The following is a 23,108-nucleotide window of genomic DNA, read 5'->3' on the forward strand; positions in this document are numbered from 1 at the left end:
GATTCCTGAAGATTATTCTTTCTTGATAGCCAAAGACCATAACATAACATTCTCCAGTCAGCCCTTCCAATCTTCATTCACTAAAATTCAGTTGGTATTTTATTGTTTGGTTGTTAAAACAGACACAAGAAAAATGCTCAACATCGCTCGGCATCAGGGAAATACAAATCAAAATCACAGTGAGCTACCACTTCACACTGCTCAAAATGATTAAAATGAACAAGTCAGGAAACAGCAGCCGTTGGCAAGGATAAGGAGAAAGGGGAACCTTCTTGCACTGTTGATGGGAATACAAATGGGTGCAGCCACTCCTAAAAACAGTATGGAGGTTCCACAAAAAGTTAAAAATAGAACTACCTTACCACCTAGCAATTGTACTACTAGATATTTATCCAGAGGATACAAACGTAGTGATTTGAAGGGGCACATGCACCCCAATGTTTATGGAAGCATGTCCACAGTGGCGAAAATGTGGAAAGAGCTCAAATGTCCATTGATACATGAATGGATAATGAAGATGTGTTATAGATGTATGTGTATATACATATATATAGACACATACAATGGAGTGTTTTACACATGCACTGGAGTATTACTCAACCATAAAGAATGAAGTCTTGCCATTTGCAGTGACGTAGATGGAACTAGAGGGTATTATGCTAAGTGAAATAAGTCAGAAAAAGACAACCATATGATTTCACTCCTATGTGGAATTTAAGAAACAAAACAAATCAACATAGGAGAAGGGAAGGAAAATAAGACAACAGGGAGGCAAACCATAAGAGACTCTAACTATGGAAAACAAACTGAGGGTTGCTGAAGGGAAGGTGGGTGGAGGATGGGGTAATCGGGTGATGAGCATTAAGAGCATTTGATGTAATGAGCACTGGGTGTTCTATGCTACTGAGGAATCGCTGAATTCTTTCCCTGAAACTAATAGTACACTGTATGTTCATTAAATTGAATTTAAAAAAGAAAAAATACCATTTTTACTGTTTTTCCTTTAGTGTCTTTAGCTTCTGCATATACTTATCTTTATGTTTCTTTTATTTTCTCACAGAAAGTACTTCAAACTAGGAATTTAAACCTAATTAAGAGGACTGTATTAAGGATGCCCCTGCATGCTGTTATTCCATTGTTACAAGAGGTAACTGTACTCTTTTCATTTTAAGGTCCTAACACTGTGAGTTAGGAGAAAATCTAGTGTTTAGAGAAATGGATTTGTAATATGTAAGCAAGCAGGGTACTTAGAGTAGATAATAGATCTATTCAAAATTTACCTAGTCCACATTTTTTAGTGTATTTTTTATTGAGATATAATTCATATACCATAATATATACTCTTAGTATGTATATGCATTGTGCTGTGTTTTTCTTTAATAATCTACAGGTTGTGCAGTTGTCACACCCAAAAATTTGTGTGCCAGTTAGCCGTTCACCATTCTCCCTTACTCCCAGTTTCTGGCAGCCACAGATTATTTTCTGTCCCTGGGTTTGCCTGTTTTGAACATTCATTTATATAACTTGTAGCTTAGATTTTTATCAGGTGGTAATTACTCTTATTGTGAGAATGTGTTCCTAGGTTATGTTACGTTCCTTGAACAGTGAGGAATTAGGAAATTTAGGAATTCTTTAGGAATATTGATTTCCTAATAGTCTTTTTTGGATGGGGGAGAGGGAGAGAGAATCTTAAGCAGGTTTTCTCTGCCCTGCCCCCTTATTCTGGGGCTCGATCTTCTCCTGAAATTAAGATCTGAGCTGAAATCAAGAGTTGGATGTCCAGGCACGCCCTGTTAATATTCTTTTCTGTTTTTTGTTCTCCTGGATGTGTGTATTGTGGGAATTGATGCACATTGGCTGTCTCTGAAGTGCTGTCACTAATACGGTTTTTCTCCTCCTCAGCTTACGAAGAGATTGCAGGGACATCCTAATAGGTAAGATATTTAGGGGACTTATATTGCTTTGATTTTATTAATATTTTAGAGGTGATTGTTAAAAACATTTTCTGACAGCATGAAATTACATAGTGGATAGCTCCACACTTAATTGGTAAAACTCTAGAAGGGTCAGATACTGCTTTCCCCACACTTACTGTAGATTGAATAACTCTTTTATTTTTTTTTTAAGATTTTATTTATTTGTTAATGAGAGACAGAGAGAGAGAGGCAGAGACACAGGCAAGAGGGAGAAGCAGGCTCCATGCAGGGAGCCTGACTTGGGATTTGATCCCAGGTCTCCAGGATCAGGCCCTGGGCCAAAGGTGGCACCAAACTGCTGAGCCACCGGGGCTGCCCAAGAGTGAATAACTCTTAATCCTAAGATTTTATAGTTTTTTTTTCTTTCTTCTTCTTCTTCTTCTTCTTCTTCTTCTTCTTTCTTCTTTCTTCTTTCTTCTTTCTTCTTTCTTCTTTTTTTTTTTTTTTTAAAGAAAACTCCTGTGTAATTTTTCATTTTCATTATCAGGTTGTGTAATGAATTAGTCTTAATGATTTAGTCCTAATCAGATGTAAAATTGCCATTTGTAGAACTTCCCCAACCTCTGGTAGTTGCTAAGACACTGTAAGGAAATATTTTATAGGACTGAATTTTGTGTTTTTATTAATACTTTGATGATGAAGTATTTGAATAGGGGGTTGGTATCTCATGGATCCTAAGCTGACAGTGTAGTTTTATCAGTGCTACAGTATATAGTTGTTTTTTCTCTTTTTTTTAAAAGATGTTATTTATTTGAGAGAACGCACATGGGGTGGGGGTTGTACTTGGAAGGGCACAGGGAGAGGAAGAAGCTGACTCCCTGCTGAGCAGGGAGCCCTATGCTCATCCCAGGATCCTGAGATCATGGCTTGAGCTGAAGGCAGATGCTTAAACCAACTAAACCACTTAGGCCCCCCTAGTTTTTCTTTTCTAAGTTTTTTCCCCTGATAGACTCCATTTGTGTTTGGAACTCACAGAGAAAAGCCAGAGAATTCATTGATTAGGCCCTCCTTACACATATTTTGGTCTATATTTGTCTTTTAACATGGCATGGAAATCTTTTGCTATTTGTACCTGATGGTGAGTAGATGGTGGGCATAAAATGCCAAGTGATTTGACCTCAGTTTATTGCCTTGGTATCAGTTAATTATGAAGTAAAGCATGGGTTTTATTCTTGAATTGTTTTAGAGGAAGGTAGTTATGTTCAGTCCATATTACCCCCCTCTCCTCCCCATGAGATGAGTCTGTTTTCACAGATCTCAGACTCATAAAGGGATGAGAAGACTGTCAAAGTCAATGATTTATTTAGTAGTGTTGTTTTTCACGAGGCACAATTTATAGATCTTCACTTGGCCTGAGTTTTCTAATATTACAGCTCTGTTGTATTTAATTTTGAATTCATGAATATTCGTTTACTTGGATTTTTTTTTTCTTTTTTTCAGTGCTGTGTTAATGGTTCAGTGGCTCAAATGTGTGTTAACGGTCCATGCATCCTATCTATCCACAGTAAGTCTTCAGCTGTTGTTGCTCAGTGGCTCTGATAAGGATTAGAAACTGATGTGTTAATGAAAGCATCTTCCCTCCACCTGCCCTTCAACCGTCAGCTACTGCTTTGAAAGGTTTTCTTTTACCCCAGGTGCAATGTAATGTCACCATTGTTGACTTTGGAAATTGGCCTTTTTTTTTTTTTTGCTCTGGATTTTAGAAGTAATATATATTCTATAGAAAACGTTGAGAAATACAGAAAGGAGAAAAGTAACATTGGCATACTAGTCTTTAGGTGTTTTAAAAAATATATAACCTGTTTAGCAAAATTATTTTTATATAATATGTATCTCCCCATTCTTCTATCTTGTCCCAGGACAATGAAAGATAGCTTGTGGTAAAAATGAAGTTAAAATATTTAATACATGTCATTTTGTGGGGCTTGTGTCGCTCTTTGTTATCTATGCAAATGGAAAGGAGGAAACAGTTTTAAAGCAACACCAGAAAACACAGTGTTATATGTCATAATATGAATTGGGCTCTTTGCCCACTAAGTCAGTTATATTTTAAGCTAGAAATAAAATTACACAATTTCCTTTTTCCTTTTTCTTTAATTTTATTACCTAGGACCTTATAGTAGATTTTCTTAAAAGGTTATAGTGAACAGTTGGAGAAAATTCTTAATTGCTCTTCCTTTCTTAACACAGTTTCATTTATCCAGCTCAGCCTGGTCACTGTTCCTTGTTCTTTCTCAGACTTCTTTTGCCTTCAGTAGTTTGAAATAGGGAAAACAAATGGATAACCTGCTTTGAGGCCAGCAGTTCTATGAGTCTGGAGGGAATTCCGTCAAGATGTTAGAATTGGGGGAGGTACACAAGATGGTCAGAATGGCTGCTGGGTTTCCCCGCTTACAGAATCTTGGGAGATGAGGTGAAGGCAACTGTGAGTGCAGTGGCTGAGTGGTGGGTGGTGGGCACAGGAAATTCCCCTAGGCATCCGGATTTGTGGGAAACAGGACAAAACTTTTTTTTTTTTGTAAACTCATTTACATGCTTACAAGTAAAAAAGAGCCTAAGGAGGCCTTGTAATGAAATCCCTTCTGGAACCAACTGCTAAGGGTGAACTGCTGGAGTAGTAGTAGTATAAACATTCAATACTGGCAGAACAGATCAAAGAAGCATGTTATGAAGAGGGCTCCATTGGGGGAGTGGGTGGGCAATTCTCTCTCCTCAGACAGTGCTTTCCCTTCCTTTCCTCCTCTTTATCTGGTGTTACCTTTTCTAAGCTAAGGGACGGTGCTAAACCTGAGGCTTAAGTAATGGACAGATGCCTTAATCCCTGTTTCTGGAGCTTATTGTCCCTGTAGGGACAGATAAAGAAAGAGATGAATGACAATTGGAATGTGATCATGTTAAACTTTGTTTTAATCATTTTGTGCCTGTATGCTGTTTTATTTATTTTTAAGATGTTTGTTTATTTATTTATGAGAGACAGACAGACAGACACAGGCAGAGGGAGAAGCAGGCTTCATGCAGGGAGCCTGACGTGGGACTCTATCCTGGGTCTCCAGGATCCAGCCCTGGACTGAAGGTGGTGCTAAACCTCTGAGCCACCCAGGCTTCCTTGTTTAAGCATAGTTCAGAGGGTTCTTTAATAGGGAGTATATTTGAAATACTCTAAGGTCAGCTTTGTACTCTGTCGGTCTGTCAGTGCTGTTCTCTGGAAGCTGTGAAAACGTTCCTTTAGTTTGATAGGGTCTTATGGTAGAAGGTAGATAATGTGATATTATCAGAGTAAATTTCAGAGGAAAGCCCAGAGATATGTGGTGGGTTTTTTTTTTTTTTTTTGTCTCAATTACATTGGCCTTCCCTCAATATTTTATTTTTAATTTTTAAAAATTATTTTAGGGCAGCCCCGGTGGCCCAGTGGTTTAGCACCGCCTTTGGCCTGGGGCGTGATCCTGGAGACCCAGGATCCAGTCCCACGTTGGGCTCCCTGCATGGAGCCTGTTTCTCCCTCTGTCTGTGTCTCTCTCTGTCATGAATAAAAAAAAATCTTTAAAAAATTATTATTTTAAAGATTTTTTATTTATTCGTGAGAAACACACAGAGAAAGGCAGAGACATCGGCCAAGAGAGAAGCAGGCTCCCTCAGGGAACCCTATAGGGATCTTGATCCCAGGATCCCGGGCCCATGACCTGAGCCAAAGGCAGATGCTCAACCACTGAGCCATGCAGGCTCCCTTATTTTTTATTTTTATTTTTTATTCTTTTAGTAAGCTTCATGCCCAGTGTAGAGCCCAACTCAGGGCTTGAACTCACCAGGCTTAGATCAGCCTAACAGGTACCCAGGTGCCCCCTCCATCATTATTTTTTAAAAACTATTTTTTGCCTTTAGGACATAGGCTATGAAAAATTTGAAATGTTGCTAGGTAATGTGCCAAGCAGCCACTGCCACTGGAGCTGTAGCAGATAGATGCTTGTGATGCAGTGACTCAGTACTTGAGTGTATCTGAGCATGATTTGTATGTTGTTATCTGTACTTTGTCATGATAGTATGAGATATCTTTTCTCCCCTCAGTTGCCTGATCTGGTACCCCAGCTGGGAACACTATACCAATTAATGGAAAGCAGAGTAAAAACTTTTCAGAAACTCTCACATCTTCACGGAAAGCTTATTCTTCTAATCACTCAAGTGAGTAAATCAGATTGTTTTGTGCTAAGCTTTGAATGTGATAGGAATAGAGTGAGGAATAAGGAATGTTTACCTGATCATTGAAAGCCCCATGTTTCAGCAAAAAATTGATAAATCAGGATCCAGTCTTTAACTTGGAAATGTTATATATTTGATAGTAAGTAAACTTATGCCTGATTCAGCTTTTCCTCAAAGGTTCTCAGCATCCTATTTTATTTTATTTTATTTTATTTTATCTTATCTTATCTTATCTTATCTTATCTTATTTTATTAAGATTTATTTATTTATTTATGATAGTCACAGAGAGAAAGAGAGAGGCAGAGACACAGGCAGAGGGAGAAGCAGGCTCCATGCACCGGGAGCCCGATGTGGGATTCGATCCCGGGTCTCCAGGATCGCGCCCTGGGCCAAAGGCAGGCGCCAAACCGCTGCGCCACCCAGGGATCCCTCAGCATCCTATTTTAGTTTTTGATAGAGTTAGGATGGTTGTGCTACTATGAATAGCAAGTTACAGGGTATTTATTCAGTTACAGTTTTGGCACAGAAAAATTCTGATCACCTTAAGAGGTTCAACTTTTACAGAATAATTCTTTATTCTTGTATTTGACAAATTTATTTTTTGCCCTGTATTTGGTCTGTATTCCTATTGAGGTCATCCATCGTAGTGTTTGAGGGCAAGTTCACTGTTTGGGAAGGTGGAGCGAGCATGGTGGTGGCTGCCATCCTTGAGATAACCTTGTACTCTTCCTAACAACACTTGATTACCTTTCAGGTTACAGCATCAGAAAAAACAAAGGAAATGACTTGTCCTGCGCAAAAGGCAAAATTGGTGTATGAGGAAGGTGAGGCTTGAAGGGAGTGTGGAATTTAGAATTGGAACATTCATTATTTAATGTTGAGTTCTGTTACCTTTATTTTGTAGAATATGAATGTGAGTAAGATCATGCTATGGCATGCTTTTTCTAAGAAAATGGGCAAACCTGTGGCAAAAATATGATCCAGTAAAAGAGAAGGTGCAAATGTACAGTAAATAAGAAGGCACACTAGGTGTGGAAGATATTTAAATAGGAAGACACTATGAATAAACTTCTATGCCAGCACATTGCACATTAAAATCCTAGATGAGAATAAGTAATTTCTTAGGAAACAGTAATGACCAAAAGTGACTTAAAAAGAAATAGAAACCAAAAAAAAAAGAAAAAAGAAATAGAAACGTAGAATAAGCCAGTGGCCTTAAATTGATTTAATCAAAACCTTTGCTCAGAGATGTCAGGCACAGAGTTTTATTTAAAATTTTTTATTTAAATTCAGTTTGTCAACATATAGTGTAACACCCATTGCTCGTCCCATCAAGTCCCCTCCTTAGCAGGCACAGAGTTTTTATAGGTATATTTTGTCAATCTTTCAACGAACAATTCATTTTTGTCCTGTATAAACAACTCATGCATTTTATGAGTCAAACCAAATAAGAATGATAGTTAAGGAAATAAGATTTTAGGTCATCTTCAAATATCCTGAATAGTAAGTTGATTATTATAGAAATGCTTGTGTAAAAGAATATGTCATTACCAAGGAGAATTTATTTAAAGATTCTAAGGCAAATTAGCAGGAAATCTATTAAATATAGTTACCACATTAACAAATTAACAGGGAACAATATACGTTAGTAGATACAGAAAAAGAATTCAATAAAATTCAGCCTTTCATCATCTTATTATTGATAATCCAAGCAACTTAGGAATTTAAAGGAATTTCCTTAGTCTTATCAGAGTTTAAAAGTATTCCCACAAAGTCAGGAACTAGACAATAATGCACCTTTTATTACTTTTGCATATCCTGCCTAGTATTGTATGAAAGAAGTGAATCCTAGAACATTGGACTTGGCAGTTATCCTTCTCAACTTAGAAAATGAAGCAGAATCTAGTTACACCATCATTAATGAGATGAAAATAAACAAGTTTACTGGAATCCCAAGATCACAAAAAGGAGTCAGTAGTATGATTGTCTCAGTAATGTATTACAGAAAATATATTAGGAAAAAAGATTTCATTCACAGCAGCAATCAAAACTAGAAGTACCTAGAAATATAAGTGAAACAAAACCTTTATAGAGAACATGATAAAACATAACTGAAGGACATAAAAGCATACCTAAATTAGACTTTATTATTAATTACTTAGACTTTTTCCAGTTTTATTGAGATATAATTATATATAATATTGTACTGTTTTAGGTATACAACATAATTATTTGATCTCTGTATATATATTGTGAAATGATTACCATAATATGTTTAATCAACATTCATCACCACTCATTGTTGCGGTTATTTTCTTATGCTGAGAACTTTTTTTACTCTCTTAACAGCTTCCAGTACACAGTATGGTATTGTTAAGTGTGGTTACCATGCTGTACATTATATCCCCAGGACTGACCTGTAATTGGAAGTTTGTACCTTTTTTTAAAAAAAGATTTTATTTATTCATGAGAGAGCCAGAGTGAGAGGCAGAGACATAGGCAGAGGGAGAAGCAGGCTCCCCATGGGAACCCGATATGGGACTCCAGAACCCTGAGATCATGACCTTGAGCCGAAGATAGGTGCTCAACCACTGAGCCACCCAGGTACCCCAGAACTTGGTACCTTCTGCTTTTCACTCCTTTACTACACTCTCCATACCTCTGGTGACTACCAGTCTGTTCTTTGTGTCTTACAAGCTTGGTGTTGTTAGACTGCACACATGAGTATGATCATACAGTATTGTTCTCCAGAGTTATTGCACCTAGTACAGTCCCCTCACCATCTGTGTTGTCACAAATAGGAGGATTTCCTTTTTTTTAATAGCTGAATGGAATTTAATGGCTGAATGTATATCACATTTTCTTTAACCATCCATCCAGCCCATCAATGAACTCCTAGGTTGTTTCCATGTCTTGGTTGTTGTAAATAATGCTGCAGTGAACATGGGGGCGGTGCAGGGATCTCTTTGAGATCCTGATTTTGTTTCCTTTGACATATGTCCGGCAATGGTATTGACAGATCATCTGATAGCTTTATTTTTAATTTCTTGGGGAACTCCATACTGTTTTCAGTAATGCCTGCACCAATTACATTTCTACCAAGAGCACATGAGGGTTCCCTTTTCTCCACATCCTTGGCTTAGTTTTTTAAGATGATTTTGTTAGGGTTTTGGTACTTTGTCCTACCCAGTGAGATCTTGGTGGAATAATTAATGGACTTTTATGCAGATAAGATTATTAATGTTACTGCTTAAATGGATGATCACTGAATGTAATATTTCTAAAAGTAAATTCAAGAATCTGACTCTGTTTATTTAGTTTTTAGGGCTCTGCCCTCTGCAGAGTAGATCACATACTTAAGGCTGAGTTTTTCCCCTTGCAGAATCTTCTGAAGAGGAGTCAGATGATGAAATTGCAGAGAAGGACTCTGATGTGAGTACCTTGTTTTTTGGTCCATAAATCTGCCTTTATACCCTTCTAGTCTGTATGAACAAGGGCTTCATGAATGTTTTCTATGCTTCATCTCTTTCTAACAGGATAACTGGGATGAAGATGAGGAGGAGAATGAAAGTGAAAAAGATGAGGATGTTGATGAAGAGAACGAAGAAGAAGAGGAAGATGCTGAGGAAAAAGATGAGGAGAATGGGGAGGACAGGGATGTGGCCAGTGAGAAAGAATTAAATGGAGATTCTGACTTAGATCCTGAAAATGAAAGTGAAGAAGAATGAGGATGGAGAACAAGCTGATGGACCTCTGTCACTTCTGGCACGCGCCTTCCCCCATGCTGCCGACTTCTCCTGGGAAGGGTTGTCTCTGGGACAGGCGCCAGGGACTGTTGCACATATCCAGATTCCTCGTGCTGGTCCCTATGCCGTCTCGCTGTCCTGAGCACCCCAGACTTCACTGTGTAAATAAGAGTGTTTCCTTCAAATGTTAATAAACTTTACACAGCAAATAGACACATTTTCTGCAATGTACTGACATGAGTGTCCAATATTTGGTATATTTTTATAATATAATATCCCAGTATGGTTGGTTCTAGCAAGAATTGACATAAGTGAAGACACACATTTCCCATGTAGGGTTTCAAGAACTGGACTTTTGTGAAGGAGTCAGCTCTTATCTCAGGTTGGTATCTTTCATCAGATCCAGATATGAAGCAGCACTAGTGAAAATTTTTAATTTAGTACATTTTCATAAAATATGAAAGGGTAACTAAAGATTTGGAGTAAAAAAAGGTTGGGATTTAAGAGTTAAATATCAGTATCCCTAGCTTATCTATTAATGGAGGTGATCTGATTTGAGTCAGGTTGAATATTTGGAGTGCTTCCCCCAAACAGCCACTTATTTTTTAACCTGTCATGTGGAATATTTTTTTAAAACACACAAAAAATTATGGTAATTAAAAAACTAAAGAATTAGCCATATTAAGGATTTTTCTTGACTGCAAGTTGCCTGTAAAGAATCATCAGTGTATAGATTTAGAAGTACTCATTACCTGCAACTTTTTAAAGAATTCAGTTATAGCTGCTTTTGAAGAGGTTTTCATTTTTATTTAAATTACTAATGGATCAAAGAACAATTGTTTATTTTTTCTCTTTGGTTTTAGATATTAATGATAACCTTGTTGGAATTTTTTTCCAAAGAAAATATTTTTATAATTCAGTAATTTAATGTTTTCCTTTTCATTATCCACTCTTGGCAGTGTTAGGATATCTGTTTACCTTTAAAATAATAAATCTGACTCAAGATTTTTTATGTATGTATAAATAAGTATTTTGGTGTGCTACAAAAGCCTCATATTATCAGTTTTTTTTTAAATGAGCCAGTATTTGTTTAGTGCTCACTAGGGAACATGCAGATGGAAGCTCAACTCTAAGGGAGGGCAGGGGAGATGGGTTTATTTTTACCACCTGTGAATATGTAAAACACAAAAACCATTATCTCTGAGGGACTTTTTAACATCAGTGGCAGAACAGAGATTTCTGTGCTCTACTCATAGAGCTGGAGCCACACAAGCATCTTGGGAAAGTAAGTTTGAGCCAGCTACTGGTGTAATGTACAGTTATATTTGTCTATAAATGGAACTGTTTATGACAATTTAATACCATTCTCTTTGTAAAGTGAATAAATATTCATCTTTACCCAGTGCTTGTCTTGTGATATATGTAGAGGAACACAGCCCATATGGTTGGGCTTGTGTGAATATATCAAGAAAAGCAATTTTATTCCACTAGCATTAAAAAGTAAATGTGCTCAGGATTTGTTGGAAACCCTAGACTTGGTAGTGTAGTGAATGAACCAAGAACTTTGAATTTCGATGCAGCTCCACTGGCTGGGTGGTGTTTCCACAGCCCGAGGCTGCAGTGGCAGTCTCCAGGACCTACATGCTCATGTACTGCATCCTGCCTTGTGGTCTGGGAGTCTGATTTCACTATACCTTACTCTCCCTGAAGGAGTAGAAGGCTGTAGGGTGTAGTGATTGCTTCCTAATTACTTTTTGGGTTAGACATCGAGGGCTTAATTAGGCTTGTTCCAAAGACATTTCTGGTTCAGGGTGTTTTTCACAATGTTGTTCAACAACTAGTCCAGGCAACAACAGTGTGTGGCTGAGGTCATCTTTTCTGAGATTAGTTTTTCACCCCCAACCTTTTATTTTGAAAAGTTCACTTTCCGTTCATCATCAAGGATTACACATTGTATTTGGTTGTGTTACTGCTATATTAATCGGAATTCTCCCTTTGTGTTTCATGATTTTGATATTTAAATGATTCCACATGTATTATGCTGTATTGTAGAATGTTTTACAATCTGGATTTGTCTGTTTTCTTATGATTAGATTCTGGCTTAAATTTTCTTCTTTTGGGGCAAGAATACTAAATAGTGGTATTTGAGATTAATTTGTAAAAAGTTCTTTCAGTACAGATGACTATATTGGTTATAAGTGTTTTGACATATGTAGAGGTCAAGTTTTTAGGTTTCTGAATGGAAGTTGTAGTGCAGAGGGGTGCTTGAGGGTCAGAAACTGGATCTTGGTAGTGAGAACACTTTTCTGTGGAAGTTGTCTCTTAGCATGGTACATTCATTCATTTAACAAATATTGATTGATTGCCAACTCTGTGCCAGGGGATATGTAGTTCCTTGTTATATATATCACTGAATTCTGTCCTGAGGAGCTGATGTTCTAAAAGATACAGGCAAAAACGATGTATAAAGAATAAGTAAATTCTGTGTAGTATGTTAGAGGGTGGTAACTTACAGGGGTTGGAAAGTGGAGTAAGGAAATGGGGAGCCTGCATGGGGGAGTGTAGGTTGTAGAATTAAATACATGATCAGGTTAGGGTTTATTGAGAAGGTGAGATTTGATCATAGACTAAGAGGGGTGAAGAACTTAGCAAGTGGGTATCTGGAAGAGTGTTCTAGGCAAGGAAAGCGCCGAAGCAAAGGTCCTGTGGCCAGCACATGCCAGTGATTGTTGTAGTGAGATGTCAATGAGACAAACAGGAAGAAGGGGAGAATGGAGATTTGGTATTGACAGGTATGTGACAATAAAGCCACGAGACTGCATGAGCTTCCCATGGAGTGAATGTACGGACACCCAGGTCTCATGCTCCAGCATCAGAATAAGAAGAGAAACCCCAAGGGACACATCCAAGAAACACTGAGAGGTAGGAGGGTTTGACATTTATTTACTCTTCATTCTCTTCAAATCTGAATTCATGAAAACCTTCAGCTATGATTTTTTCAGCTCTAAGTGATGTTACCCATGAGTCCTCTCAGGCCGCAGTGGTTATGGTGCCTACCCTTCATATGCCTATTTGTTGATCCCTTCTTTTAGAGGCAACTCAGGCATACAGTTTATTAATCTAATGTCATCAGTCTTCACCGTTATGGCACCTCAGTACTGTCCACTGTAATGCCGACCCACTGTGTTTCCAAATTGTATACTGGATCAGAAAATGCAGAATGAGAGGCCATAGCAGTGTAGACAGCATCATTAGGAAACAGTCTGGCCGAGGAACAGAATAGATGGAGTTCATTCTTCTGTACAGTGCTGGCTGACAGGATGTGAGAAAATCAGATTGTTCTTGGCAGTACTGTGATGGGTTTTCATATATATATATGTGGATAATTTTTATTAGGAAGGTAGATCTGAGAAGAACAGGGCAATTGTAAATGCACTTTAGGAGGTGAGGGACATCAAAAGAAAAACCCAAAAGTTGAAAATCAGCACTGTAAAAATTGCCTGGCATATTTGTAGGTAATAATGGCTCAAAGAGGGAGGAAGTATTCTGCTTACTGACTGCTGAAGTTAAAGGGTTTCCTGATGGAAGTAAGTAGGTATGAAAGCATTTTGGTCTACCCTGGGCCCTAGTTCGAGGGGAAGGGGCAGTGCCAATGGTGAAGTGTGAGGCCACTTGGTGACTGCCTTCACTGGCCTGGTGTGGTTGTGATACGCTGAAACTGAGTCAAAGCTTCACAGGTTCAAAAACTTTTTAATGTTAAAAAAAAACCCCAAAAACTTAATGTTGTCTTTGTCCTTAGACTCGATGCAATTTCATATAGTGAAGTCATTAACCAAGCTTCTAAGAAGAATTGGTATTTGAATGGTGTATTTACAGTGAGAAGTCTACCTCTCAAGTGGAGCAGAGTGTTCATGCTGCATGGTGACCTGTTTTCCTTCTGCACAGGAAAGCCACAGAGTAAATGGCTTTATAACTGGAAGATTGTCTTTGAACTAGAGTGTGGGATTGGAGTAAGATATGAACTGGTTGGTCTTACTAGCTAGTGTTATGGGCAGTGTGTAGTCTGTACTTGAAGAAATTGGGATCTTGGCTTCCCTACGTGTTGCTCTGAGTCCTCTTACTTCATACTGATTTTTTTTTTAAGATTTATTTATTTGACGCAGAAAGAGAGAGAGCACAATAGAGCAGAGGGAGAGGAGAAGCAGGCTCCCCACTGAGCAGGGAGCTGGATGTGGGGCTCGATCCCAGGACTGTGGGATCATGACCTGAGCTGAAGGCAGACACTTAACTGAGCCACCCAGGTGCCCCTGATCCTTTTCCTTTTAACAGGACAGTTGCTGTGGTTGGAATACCAATGGTTTGGGTCTCCTCAGGCACCCACTTAGGACAGCCAGTTAGTGTACACTCCAATCTTTTAGGGGGCAGCTTTCTCCAGACCATGGTTACCATCACCATACTGTTAACGCCTGAGAAATAAACTTGCTATTTTCAGACAAACTTTTACCTTGTTTTTTATATTTAAGCTAGCAAAATCTGGCTCCTCCCTTTTTCTTTTATTATAGTAAAATATACATAAAATGCACCATCTTAAACGGTTTTTAAGTGTACGATTTTGTGGCATTCATTATGTTTACCTTGTTGTGCAACTGGTAAAGTCAATTGGTGAAATATGTCAGAGGATCAGGTCCAGGAAATGAAAGAGGGCAAACATGAATTTAGTCGGTATATTGTGGAGGAACCAAATTTAGGGCCAGAAATTTCAGTTCTAGGCCTACACTGCACCATGGCAATGACAAACTTACTTAAATTCTTTCCTTTTTGGTCTGTGACAGGAGAGTAGTAACAGTGCTGCCTGTTACAAGAATGCTGTGAGAACCAAATGCAGCAGTGTCCGTGGGACCCTGAACACCAACACCAGGGCACAGTACTTGGCGAGGAGCTTGTTTTCAGAAAATTGTCAGACATTTTTCCAATATGAGAAGGGAGGATGGGGTGCAAGTTCTAAGGGAAACTCCTTTCTGTCTCTGGCATTCTTAATTCACACAACCTTATGGGTAAACCCTCCCCCATGACCACAGGTGAAAATGAAATGAACCGTTTTCCTTGTCTTTATTTTTGAAATCTATTTTAAAAAGTAATGACATCCATTGAGTAAGTTTTGGAAAATACCAAAAAGCATAAAGAAGGAAAATAAAATTCTATTAACAGATAACCATTTAGACTGTTTTGGTGTATGTCCTTTTAATCTTTTTCTCTTTGAGTGCACACACAGCTTTCTTATGAAATTGGAATCCTAGTATCTTCATTTTACCCTTTGTCACAGAGTATCATTAATTATCCTTTGAAATAATGCTGTCTGTGGTTCTTTTGGTATTCCATGCTGTACTTGAACTAAATTTGTTAGAGGTAATGTTACAGTGAACAATTCTACTCACATTTTGTATTTCTTTTTAAATGTATGCTTATGAGATATTCTTAAGGGTAGCATTACTTAAGGTACATGAATATGCTTTTTTTGTTTTAAGATTTTATTTATTTATTTGAGAGAGCACAAGCAGGGGGAGTGGCAGGCAGAGGGAGAGGGAGAAGCAGACTCCCAACCAAGCAAGGAACCTGACTTGAGGCTCGATCCCAGGACCCTGGGATCATGACCTGAGTGGAAAACAGATGCTCAACCGACTAAGTCACCAGGTGCCCCAAATATGCTCTTCAGACTTAAGAAATTTGTTACTTTTCCAGAAAGGTTGTATTGACTTTTAGTCCCACAAGCAATGCTTATGTTTCTGTTTCATTGTGAACCCCATTCACTTGCTTTGTTCATTGCCACTTGTATTTCTAGAGTTTTGTGAGTTCAGGTCCTTGTCTTTGCTTCAAAGGATTGTCTTACTTACCTGTTGTAAAGGCTTTCTATATATTAGAAATACTCATCCCTTGCCAGACATATGCCACAAATATTTCCCCCACTTTGCCTTTTCCTTTTTTGCATGATACTTTTGGCATTTACAGTTTTCTTATTTTTAAGCTTAAAAAAAGCTTTTCCCTAGGAGGATATTCCCTGTATTTTTAGTCCTTTTATATTTTTATCTTTTCTCATATTTCTCTAGTAACAAGTTGTGATTTATCAGTGCATGTGGAAATAAAGTTGGTTGCAAATACCATTTTTCAAAGTAGAAAAAACAACTAGAAGAGCTATCAGTACATTGAGAGTAAATGTATGTAGTTGAGAGTAATTGTTGAGGAGCATATATATGTTAGATTGCAATGTAAAATGTGTTTCTATGGGTAAGATACTTGAAAGCTGCTGCCGTAATCCATTTGGAATTCCTTTGTGTGTTTCTGTGAGATGAGGCTCTAACTTAGTTTCCTCTTACATCAGTTTTCTCTACACTGTTGAATAATGTGGGTTACAGGCTGAATTTGTGGCCTCCCCAAATTCTTATATCGAAAACCTAATCCCTGATGTGACGGTATTTGGAGTTGCGGCCTTTGGGAGGTAATCAAGTCAGGAGAGTGGATCCCTCATGGTGGGATTAGTGCCTTATAGGGAAGACCATATGAGGGCGCAATGAGGACCACTATCTGCAAACCAGGAAGCAGGTTCTCAGCAGGCCCCAGATCTGCTGACATCTTAATCATGGACTTGTCAGCCTTCAGAACTGTGAGAACTAAATGTTTGTCATCTAAGCCCCCAGTGTGTGGTAGTTTATTACAGCAGCCCAAGCCGACTAATGCTCTTTATTCCATAGACTCTTGCTCTGGTGGTAGGTCTGTTTCATTGCCATCTGTTCTGTCCACACCTCTGTTTTCCTGTACCGGTACTACATTAGTTCGAACTATTGTAGCTTTATAATTAATTCAATTTTGGTTTTGGTATCTTTATTCCTATAGTTTCCTAAGTGTGTGTGTGTGTGTGTTTTTCTTTCTTCCATACTATTAAGGAAAGATTATTTAGATGTAAGAAAACTTAACTGGAGGCAGCATAAGCAAAACAAATGTAGTATGTTCCAAAGCATCGCTGGACACAGGCAGAGAGAGCCAACTGGGCCCTGGGATTGCAGTTGGGAGGGGGACGAACCGCCAGGGTCTTCCTGAGGTCCCTTTCTGTTGCCCTCTGCTGCCTCAAATCTCTCTGTCATTTGGTGGCCCCACACTGCCCACGTTTATGATGTTACAATCCAGCACTGCTGTCTCCAGAGAAGCTGGATATTCTCTGCCTCTCCAGATCCACTCTCCTGTTCCTCCATCTGCTCTGTGCCCTGGGAGGCTGAGTTTTATGCATTACATCAGCCTGGCTCCTGGGCTGGCCACTGGTTAGGATCAGCCAGTGGGTGGTCCTGGCAGGACCTGGAGGATGGGAGACCTGGAGGCCATTGTTTATTCACCTGGGGCTGGCAAGCTCCCTGCCTCGCTGTGGGGTGTCAGGGGCTTAGCTCTAGCTGGAGGCCAGTGACAATCTCCTCCTTGGCTCTTCCAGTGGCTGCAGTTTAAAGTTTGCTTTGTTTTCTTTGCCTGTCTTGGAATGCCTTGCCCTCGCTGGACAATTTCCCCTAACTCTGGTCACGCCTTTGCAAGTAGCCCCTTCATGAAACTCCTCGGACACCCTGGAGTTCCCTGTCTTCCTCTGGGAGTCTGAGCCAGTCCAAATGGCTAATTCCTGGGAGACTGGCTTTATTTCAATTCAGGTGTCCACCATACCCAATCAGCCGTGCCACAGTGGTGACTTCCAGGAGCCTACCTCAGTAAAGGGGGCAGTCTTCTGCTCAAAGTCAGGTTCATTGTGAACTGAGCTGTGGTCTACCTCAGGAGAGTTGAAGCATTTAAAAAATATATTTAACAAGTTTTGAGTTAATGTAAAATATATATAGTATAAAATTTACCATTTTAACCATTTAAGTATATAGTACAGTGGCATTAAGTACATTCACACTGTACAAACATCACCATCCATCTCCAAAACTTTTTCATCCTCTAAAATTGACACTTTACGCATTAAACATTAACTCCTCATCTCCCCTTCCCCGTAGCCCCTGGCAATCACTGTTTGCCCTTCTGCCTTTGAATTTGATTACTCTAGGTACCTCATTTAAAAATAAATCTTAATTAGACAAGTAACACAGAAATCCATTCTTGTAAGAAAGGATGAAAACATTATGTATAAGGCTAAACTGAATTTGCCCACCACCGTGGATCTCTCACCACTTGTGATGGTTACCCACATGCAGAGGTGAGCATGGTTATTTTAGAGTCTGGGGTCCTCCAAGTCTGTCTTTTTTTTTGTATGATTTATTTATTTTAGAGTATGTGTGTGTCCACAAATGGAGGAAGGGGCAGAGGGAGAGAATCTCGAGCAGACTCCCTGATTAGTGTAAAGCCCCACATGGGGCTTGATCTCATGACCCTGAGACCATGACCTGAGTCAAAAACCAAGAGTGGGTTGCTTAACCCACTGAGCCCCCCAGGTACCCGCCTCTCAGTCTTTTCCTATGTCTTTGGTACATACAGGTGTGCACTTTGAAAATAGGTAGTTTCTTCTTTTCTCATGTAAATGGTGTCATACTCTGTTCTGCAACTTGAACTCACTTTTATTACCCAGCATATGTTGGGAGACTTTGCAAGTTAGTAAGACAGAACTACCGCATTCCTTCAGACTACCTCAGAACCAGGTGATGGGGCTTGGGATAGACCAATAAGTTGAGAGAATTGATTTCATCTTGAAATATTCTAACATTAAAATTTATTTTTCCCATTTGATAGGTATATCCTAGGATGATGATTATTTTTTAAAAATTGAGAAATGGTGTATGTGGCCGAACTTTGGGCAAAGTAAATAAGATTCTTACACAAGAGGGGATCCCTGGATGGCTCAGCGGTTTAGCGCCTGCCTTCAGCCCAGGGCCTGATCCTGGAGACCCGGGATCGAATCCCACGTCGGCATGGAGCCTGCTGCTCCCTCTGCCTGTGTCTCTGTCTCTCTGTCTCCGTCTCTCTCTGTCTCTCATGAGTAAATAAATAAAATCTTTCTTTAAAAAAAAAAGATTCTTACACAAGATATTTGCTAGGCTGTTGCTTCAGGCTTGAATGACTTTGTATGTTTATTTAGGACTCCAATAGGCTAGGGGAAGCACTGTGGTTCTGCATAGGTGAGAATCTTTTCAATGGGAAGGGTTTTTTGACCTCTCTTCTTTCATGGCTGAGTGTTACAGTCCTTTGCACACAGTTGATTGCGTTTGACATGCAGCATTGAAGATCCTTGGGACTGCTACTTGGACACTTACGGTTTAGGAGTGAGGACAAGTGAGGAGATAAATGGAACAACTAATTAGAAAACAAGGTAGAATGAAGTAAATGTCATTTACAAGAGAAGTGCCAGGAAGTCATGAGAAAGGGGGGACAAACTTCTCCCAACCAGGGATCAGAATGACTTTACTGCATAGATCTAGGCCTGAGGGAGGGTCTTTTAGGAAGCAAGAACAACAAAAGTGAGCAGCAAATAGGTGCTTAATACGTACGTTCTAGAAACTTCTAACATGAACACCCTAGAACTGAGGTCTTTGATCAGTGAAATGTGGGAGACTATCTACTTTTAAGAAATCAAAATGAGTTTTGATGAACAGAGAACCTATGGCAAAATTTTCTCAGGTAGTCCCACACGGTCCTTTCTCCCTCACCCGACAGTGTCCAGTTTAGAGTGCACATGTGTGTTGCTTATTGCTCTTGCTCCAGTTTGCTGAATCTAGTGGGTGCATTTAGAACCAGGGCATTGCAATTTCTCTCATCTTCCCCAGGCCTTTTCTGGTTGCCCCTGGTTACTTTATCAGTTTAGAAGGACAGCATCAATATAGAAACAGCCACTAGGTGCCATCCTTGCTTTTTGCAAATTTCCCAACTCTTTTCTGGTACTTTGGTCCTAAAGCAGAGCCTGAGTGTCTCAGGCCCAGCAACACGCATTGTGAGAGGGACACTGAAGTGAACCCTATATAGAGGAGGTTCAGTCTCCAGGTGATTGGCCCATTTGGACAGTGGCTGCTGAGGAGGCAACTGGTTTGTCTACACTCTTCTCAGAACTGCTTGCCAACCACTTCCCCCCCGCCCCCTACTGGACCACAAGCATCTGCCTGACAAAATGCCCAGCTGACAGGAGAAGCAGCAGTTTGTATGAGTCGCCCAGCATTAGGAAGTTTGAATATTTCCCTTTCTGCATTTCCCTTAAAAGTGAAGTAATAATGATAAAGCCAAAAATCAGAGAAAAATCACACATATCATACACCAAATGCATTAGTTTTCCCTGTAGAACCTTATCCATGGTAACCATGATTTTACACTATGACAATAAAGGGAGGGGGGTAGGAATTTTTTCTACTTCTCCCAACTTATAAAAATTTCAAATATACAGAAAAGCTAAAAGAATAATGTAATTATTATATGCACACCACTTACATTAAACCATTGTTAATATTTTTCATCATCTATATTTGTGGGCATATTTATTTTTGCTGATGTTTTAGAAAGGAAATTGGAGATGTCATGACACTTCTAAATACTTCATTGTGAAGTTACTAAAAATTGTGACCTCCAACATGATCATAATACCAATATTATACCAAAAAAAAAAACCCAAACAATAATTTCCTAATATTGTCTGATGTCTGGTTCATACTCAATTTTTTTTCCAACTGTCCTCCAAATGACTTTTATTTATTTATTTTTCTTTTATTTTTTTTAAGCTGTCCTTTTTTTCCCCAAGCCAGGATCTAGTCAAGTTTTGCTCATTGGATCTGGCTAAGTCTTCTTTAGTTACTTTTGCTCTAAAACAATCTCTTCCCCTTTTCCTCTTTAGTTTTTCTATGACATCAATGTACAGAAGAGACCAGGCCAGTTGTCTTGTAGAATGAGCCACATGCTGGATTTAAAGGTTTCTCTGTGTGGGCATGACTAACTCTTTTATCCCCTGTGTTTTCTATAATCTGGATATGACATTGCAGTATTATCCAATAGAATTTTCTGTGAGGATGGAAATGTTCTCTGAGATGTCCAATATGGAAGTCACTAGGCAGATGTGGTCATCAAACACTTAGAATGTAGCCAGCATGACTGAGTAACTGAACTTTACATTTTTTAAAGATTTTCATTTATTCATTTACATTGAAATAGCTACATGGAACTAGTAGCTATGGTATTGAACAGCACAGATTTTTTTTTTTTTAATTTAAACTCAGCCAACAAATAGTACATCATTAATTTCGGATGTAGATTTCAATATTTTATCAGTTGTGTATAATAGCCAGTGCTCATGTGCTCTCCTTAATGCTGATCACCCAATTACCCCATCCCCCACCAGCACCCCCTTCCAACAACCCTCATTTTGTTTTCTGTAGTTAAGCGTCTCTCATGGTTTTTCTCCTACTCTGATGACTTCCCACTCAGTTTTCCCTCCCTTATCCTATGATCCTCAGTGGGAACAGCACAGATCTTAAAACTTAATCAGATTTGGCTTTAAAGTTTTGATATGACATTAAAGATGACATTGTATACTTGATATGGCAACACAACAGGAAGCAAGATAATAACACATTGTCTAACTATTAGTGATGCTAGTTTGAAAAAACCATTCAGGTACAATTTATAATCAATAAAAGCATACATTTTAAACAAATGTTTCCATCTGTATAACCATGGCATGATCCAATACAGGAAATTTCCATAAACTCAAAAGTTTCCCTGGTGCATCTTCCTAGACAAATCCCAAATATCTTCCTCCCCCTAAGTCTGAGGCGACCACTGATAGGCTTTCTGTCACTGTGGAATAGATACCTTTCCAAGAGCTTTATGTAAATAAAATCATATAAATGTATTCTTTTAGTTCTGAGTTTCCAATGAAGGATATTCAACATAATGTGTTTGAGATTCACTGATGTTGTTGCATGAACCTACATTTGTTTCCTTTATTGCCAAGTGATGTTCCATTGCATGGGTATGCCACAATTTGTTTACTCCTCTGTTAAAGGAGACCTGGTTTGTTTCCAGTTTAGCATGAAAAGCCAGACTTTCCCATTGCTGTAATCCACAAATTTTGATAGGCTGTGTGTTTTCATTTTTATTCAGTACAAAACAGTCTCTAATTTCTCTTTTCTCTTTTGAGTTCTCCTTTGACTCATGGATTATTTAGACATGTGATTTTTAATTTCCAGCTATTTGGGGATTTCCTGAGGATTTTTTCTATTATTATTTTCTAACTTAATTCTGTTGTGGTAAGAGAACATCCTCTGTATGACTTAATTCTTTATATTTATTGGGGATTTTTATTTTTATAGCCCAGAACACAGCCTATCTATCTCAATGTTTCTTGTGCACTTAAAAAGAATGGGTGTTTGCTATTGTTGGGTAGAGTGTTCTATAAATATCAGTTAGGCTGGGGCACCTGGGTGGCACAGTTAGTTAAGTGCCCAACTCTTGGTTTTAGCTCAGGTCATGATCTCAAGGTTATGATGTCAAGGTCGTGAGATTGACCCCTGTATTGGGCTCCCCCTAGTGTGGAGTCAGCTTGAGATTCTCTCTCTCCATCTCACTCTACCCCTCCCACTCATGTTCTCTCTTTCTCTCTCAAATAAATAAAGAAATCTTAAAAAATATATATATCAGTTAGGCCAAGTAGCCTGACAGTGTTGTTCAGGTTTTCTACTTTTTGTGTCTACTTATCCTATCAATTATTGAAAGAAGTCTGTTCAACTATTTAACTATAAATGTTTTTCCTTCAGTTCTGTCAGTTTTTGCTTCATGTATATTAAGCTTTGTTATTGGGTACATACACATTTAAGATTGTTATATCTACTGGATGAATGGAATTCTTTGTCATTGTGAAATGTCTCTGTTTATACTTGGTGACATTGGTCCTAATGTCTACTTTGTCTGATATTAACATAGCCATTCTAGTTTCCTTATGCTTATTGTTTGTGTGATATCAATCTTTTCCTATCCTTTTATTTTTTGCCTATCTGTGTTTTAAAGTATTATTTAAAAAGATTTATTTATGGGGTGCCTGGATGACTCAGTTCAGTGTCTGCCTTCGGCTCAGGGCATGATCCCAGGGTCCTGAAATGGAGCCCCGCATGGGGCTCTCTGCTCCACAGGGAGCCTGCTTCTCCCTCTCCCTCTGCCTGCCACTCTGCCTACTTGTGCTCTCTGTCAAATAAA

The 23,108-nt window shown here is 38.8% G+C and overlaps 1 protein-coding gene across 1 annotated transcript in view; it reads left to right on the forward strand.

The window, feature by feature from the left end:
- The window catches only part of WDR43 (WD repeat domain 43), a 44,177-nt gene extending 32,858 nt beyond the window's left edge, over positions 1-11,319 (forward strand). The window contains exons 12-18 of the mRNA XM_038561162.1: positions 1,061-1,147; positions 1,903-1,934; positions 3,417-3,480; positions 6,039-6,152; positions 6,926-6,995; positions 9,554-9,603; positions 9,708-11,319. Of these exons, the coding sequence (XP_038417090.1) occupies positions 1,061-1,147; positions 1,903-1,934; positions 3,417-3,480; positions 6,039-6,152; positions 6,926-6,995; positions 9,554-9,603; positions 9,708-9,899 (609 nt within the window). The 3' untranslated portion in view covers positions 9,900-11,319. The remainder of the gene's footprint in view (positions 1-1,060; positions 1,148-1,902; positions 1,935-3,416; positions 3,481-6,038; positions 6,153-6,925; positions 6,996-9,553; positions 9,604-9,707) is intronic.
- The last annotated feature ends 11,789 nt before the right edge of the window (positions 11,320-23,108 follow it).

This window comes from Canis lupus, chromosome 17 (genome assembly GCF_011100685.1).
Source record: "Canis lupus familiaris isolate Mischka breed German Shepherd chromosome 17, alternate assembly UU_Cfam_GSD_1.0, whole genome shotgun sequence".
In the NCBI taxonomy this organism is placed as follows: Eukaryota; Metazoa; Chordata; class Mammalia; order Carnivora; family Canidae; genus Canis; species Canis lupus.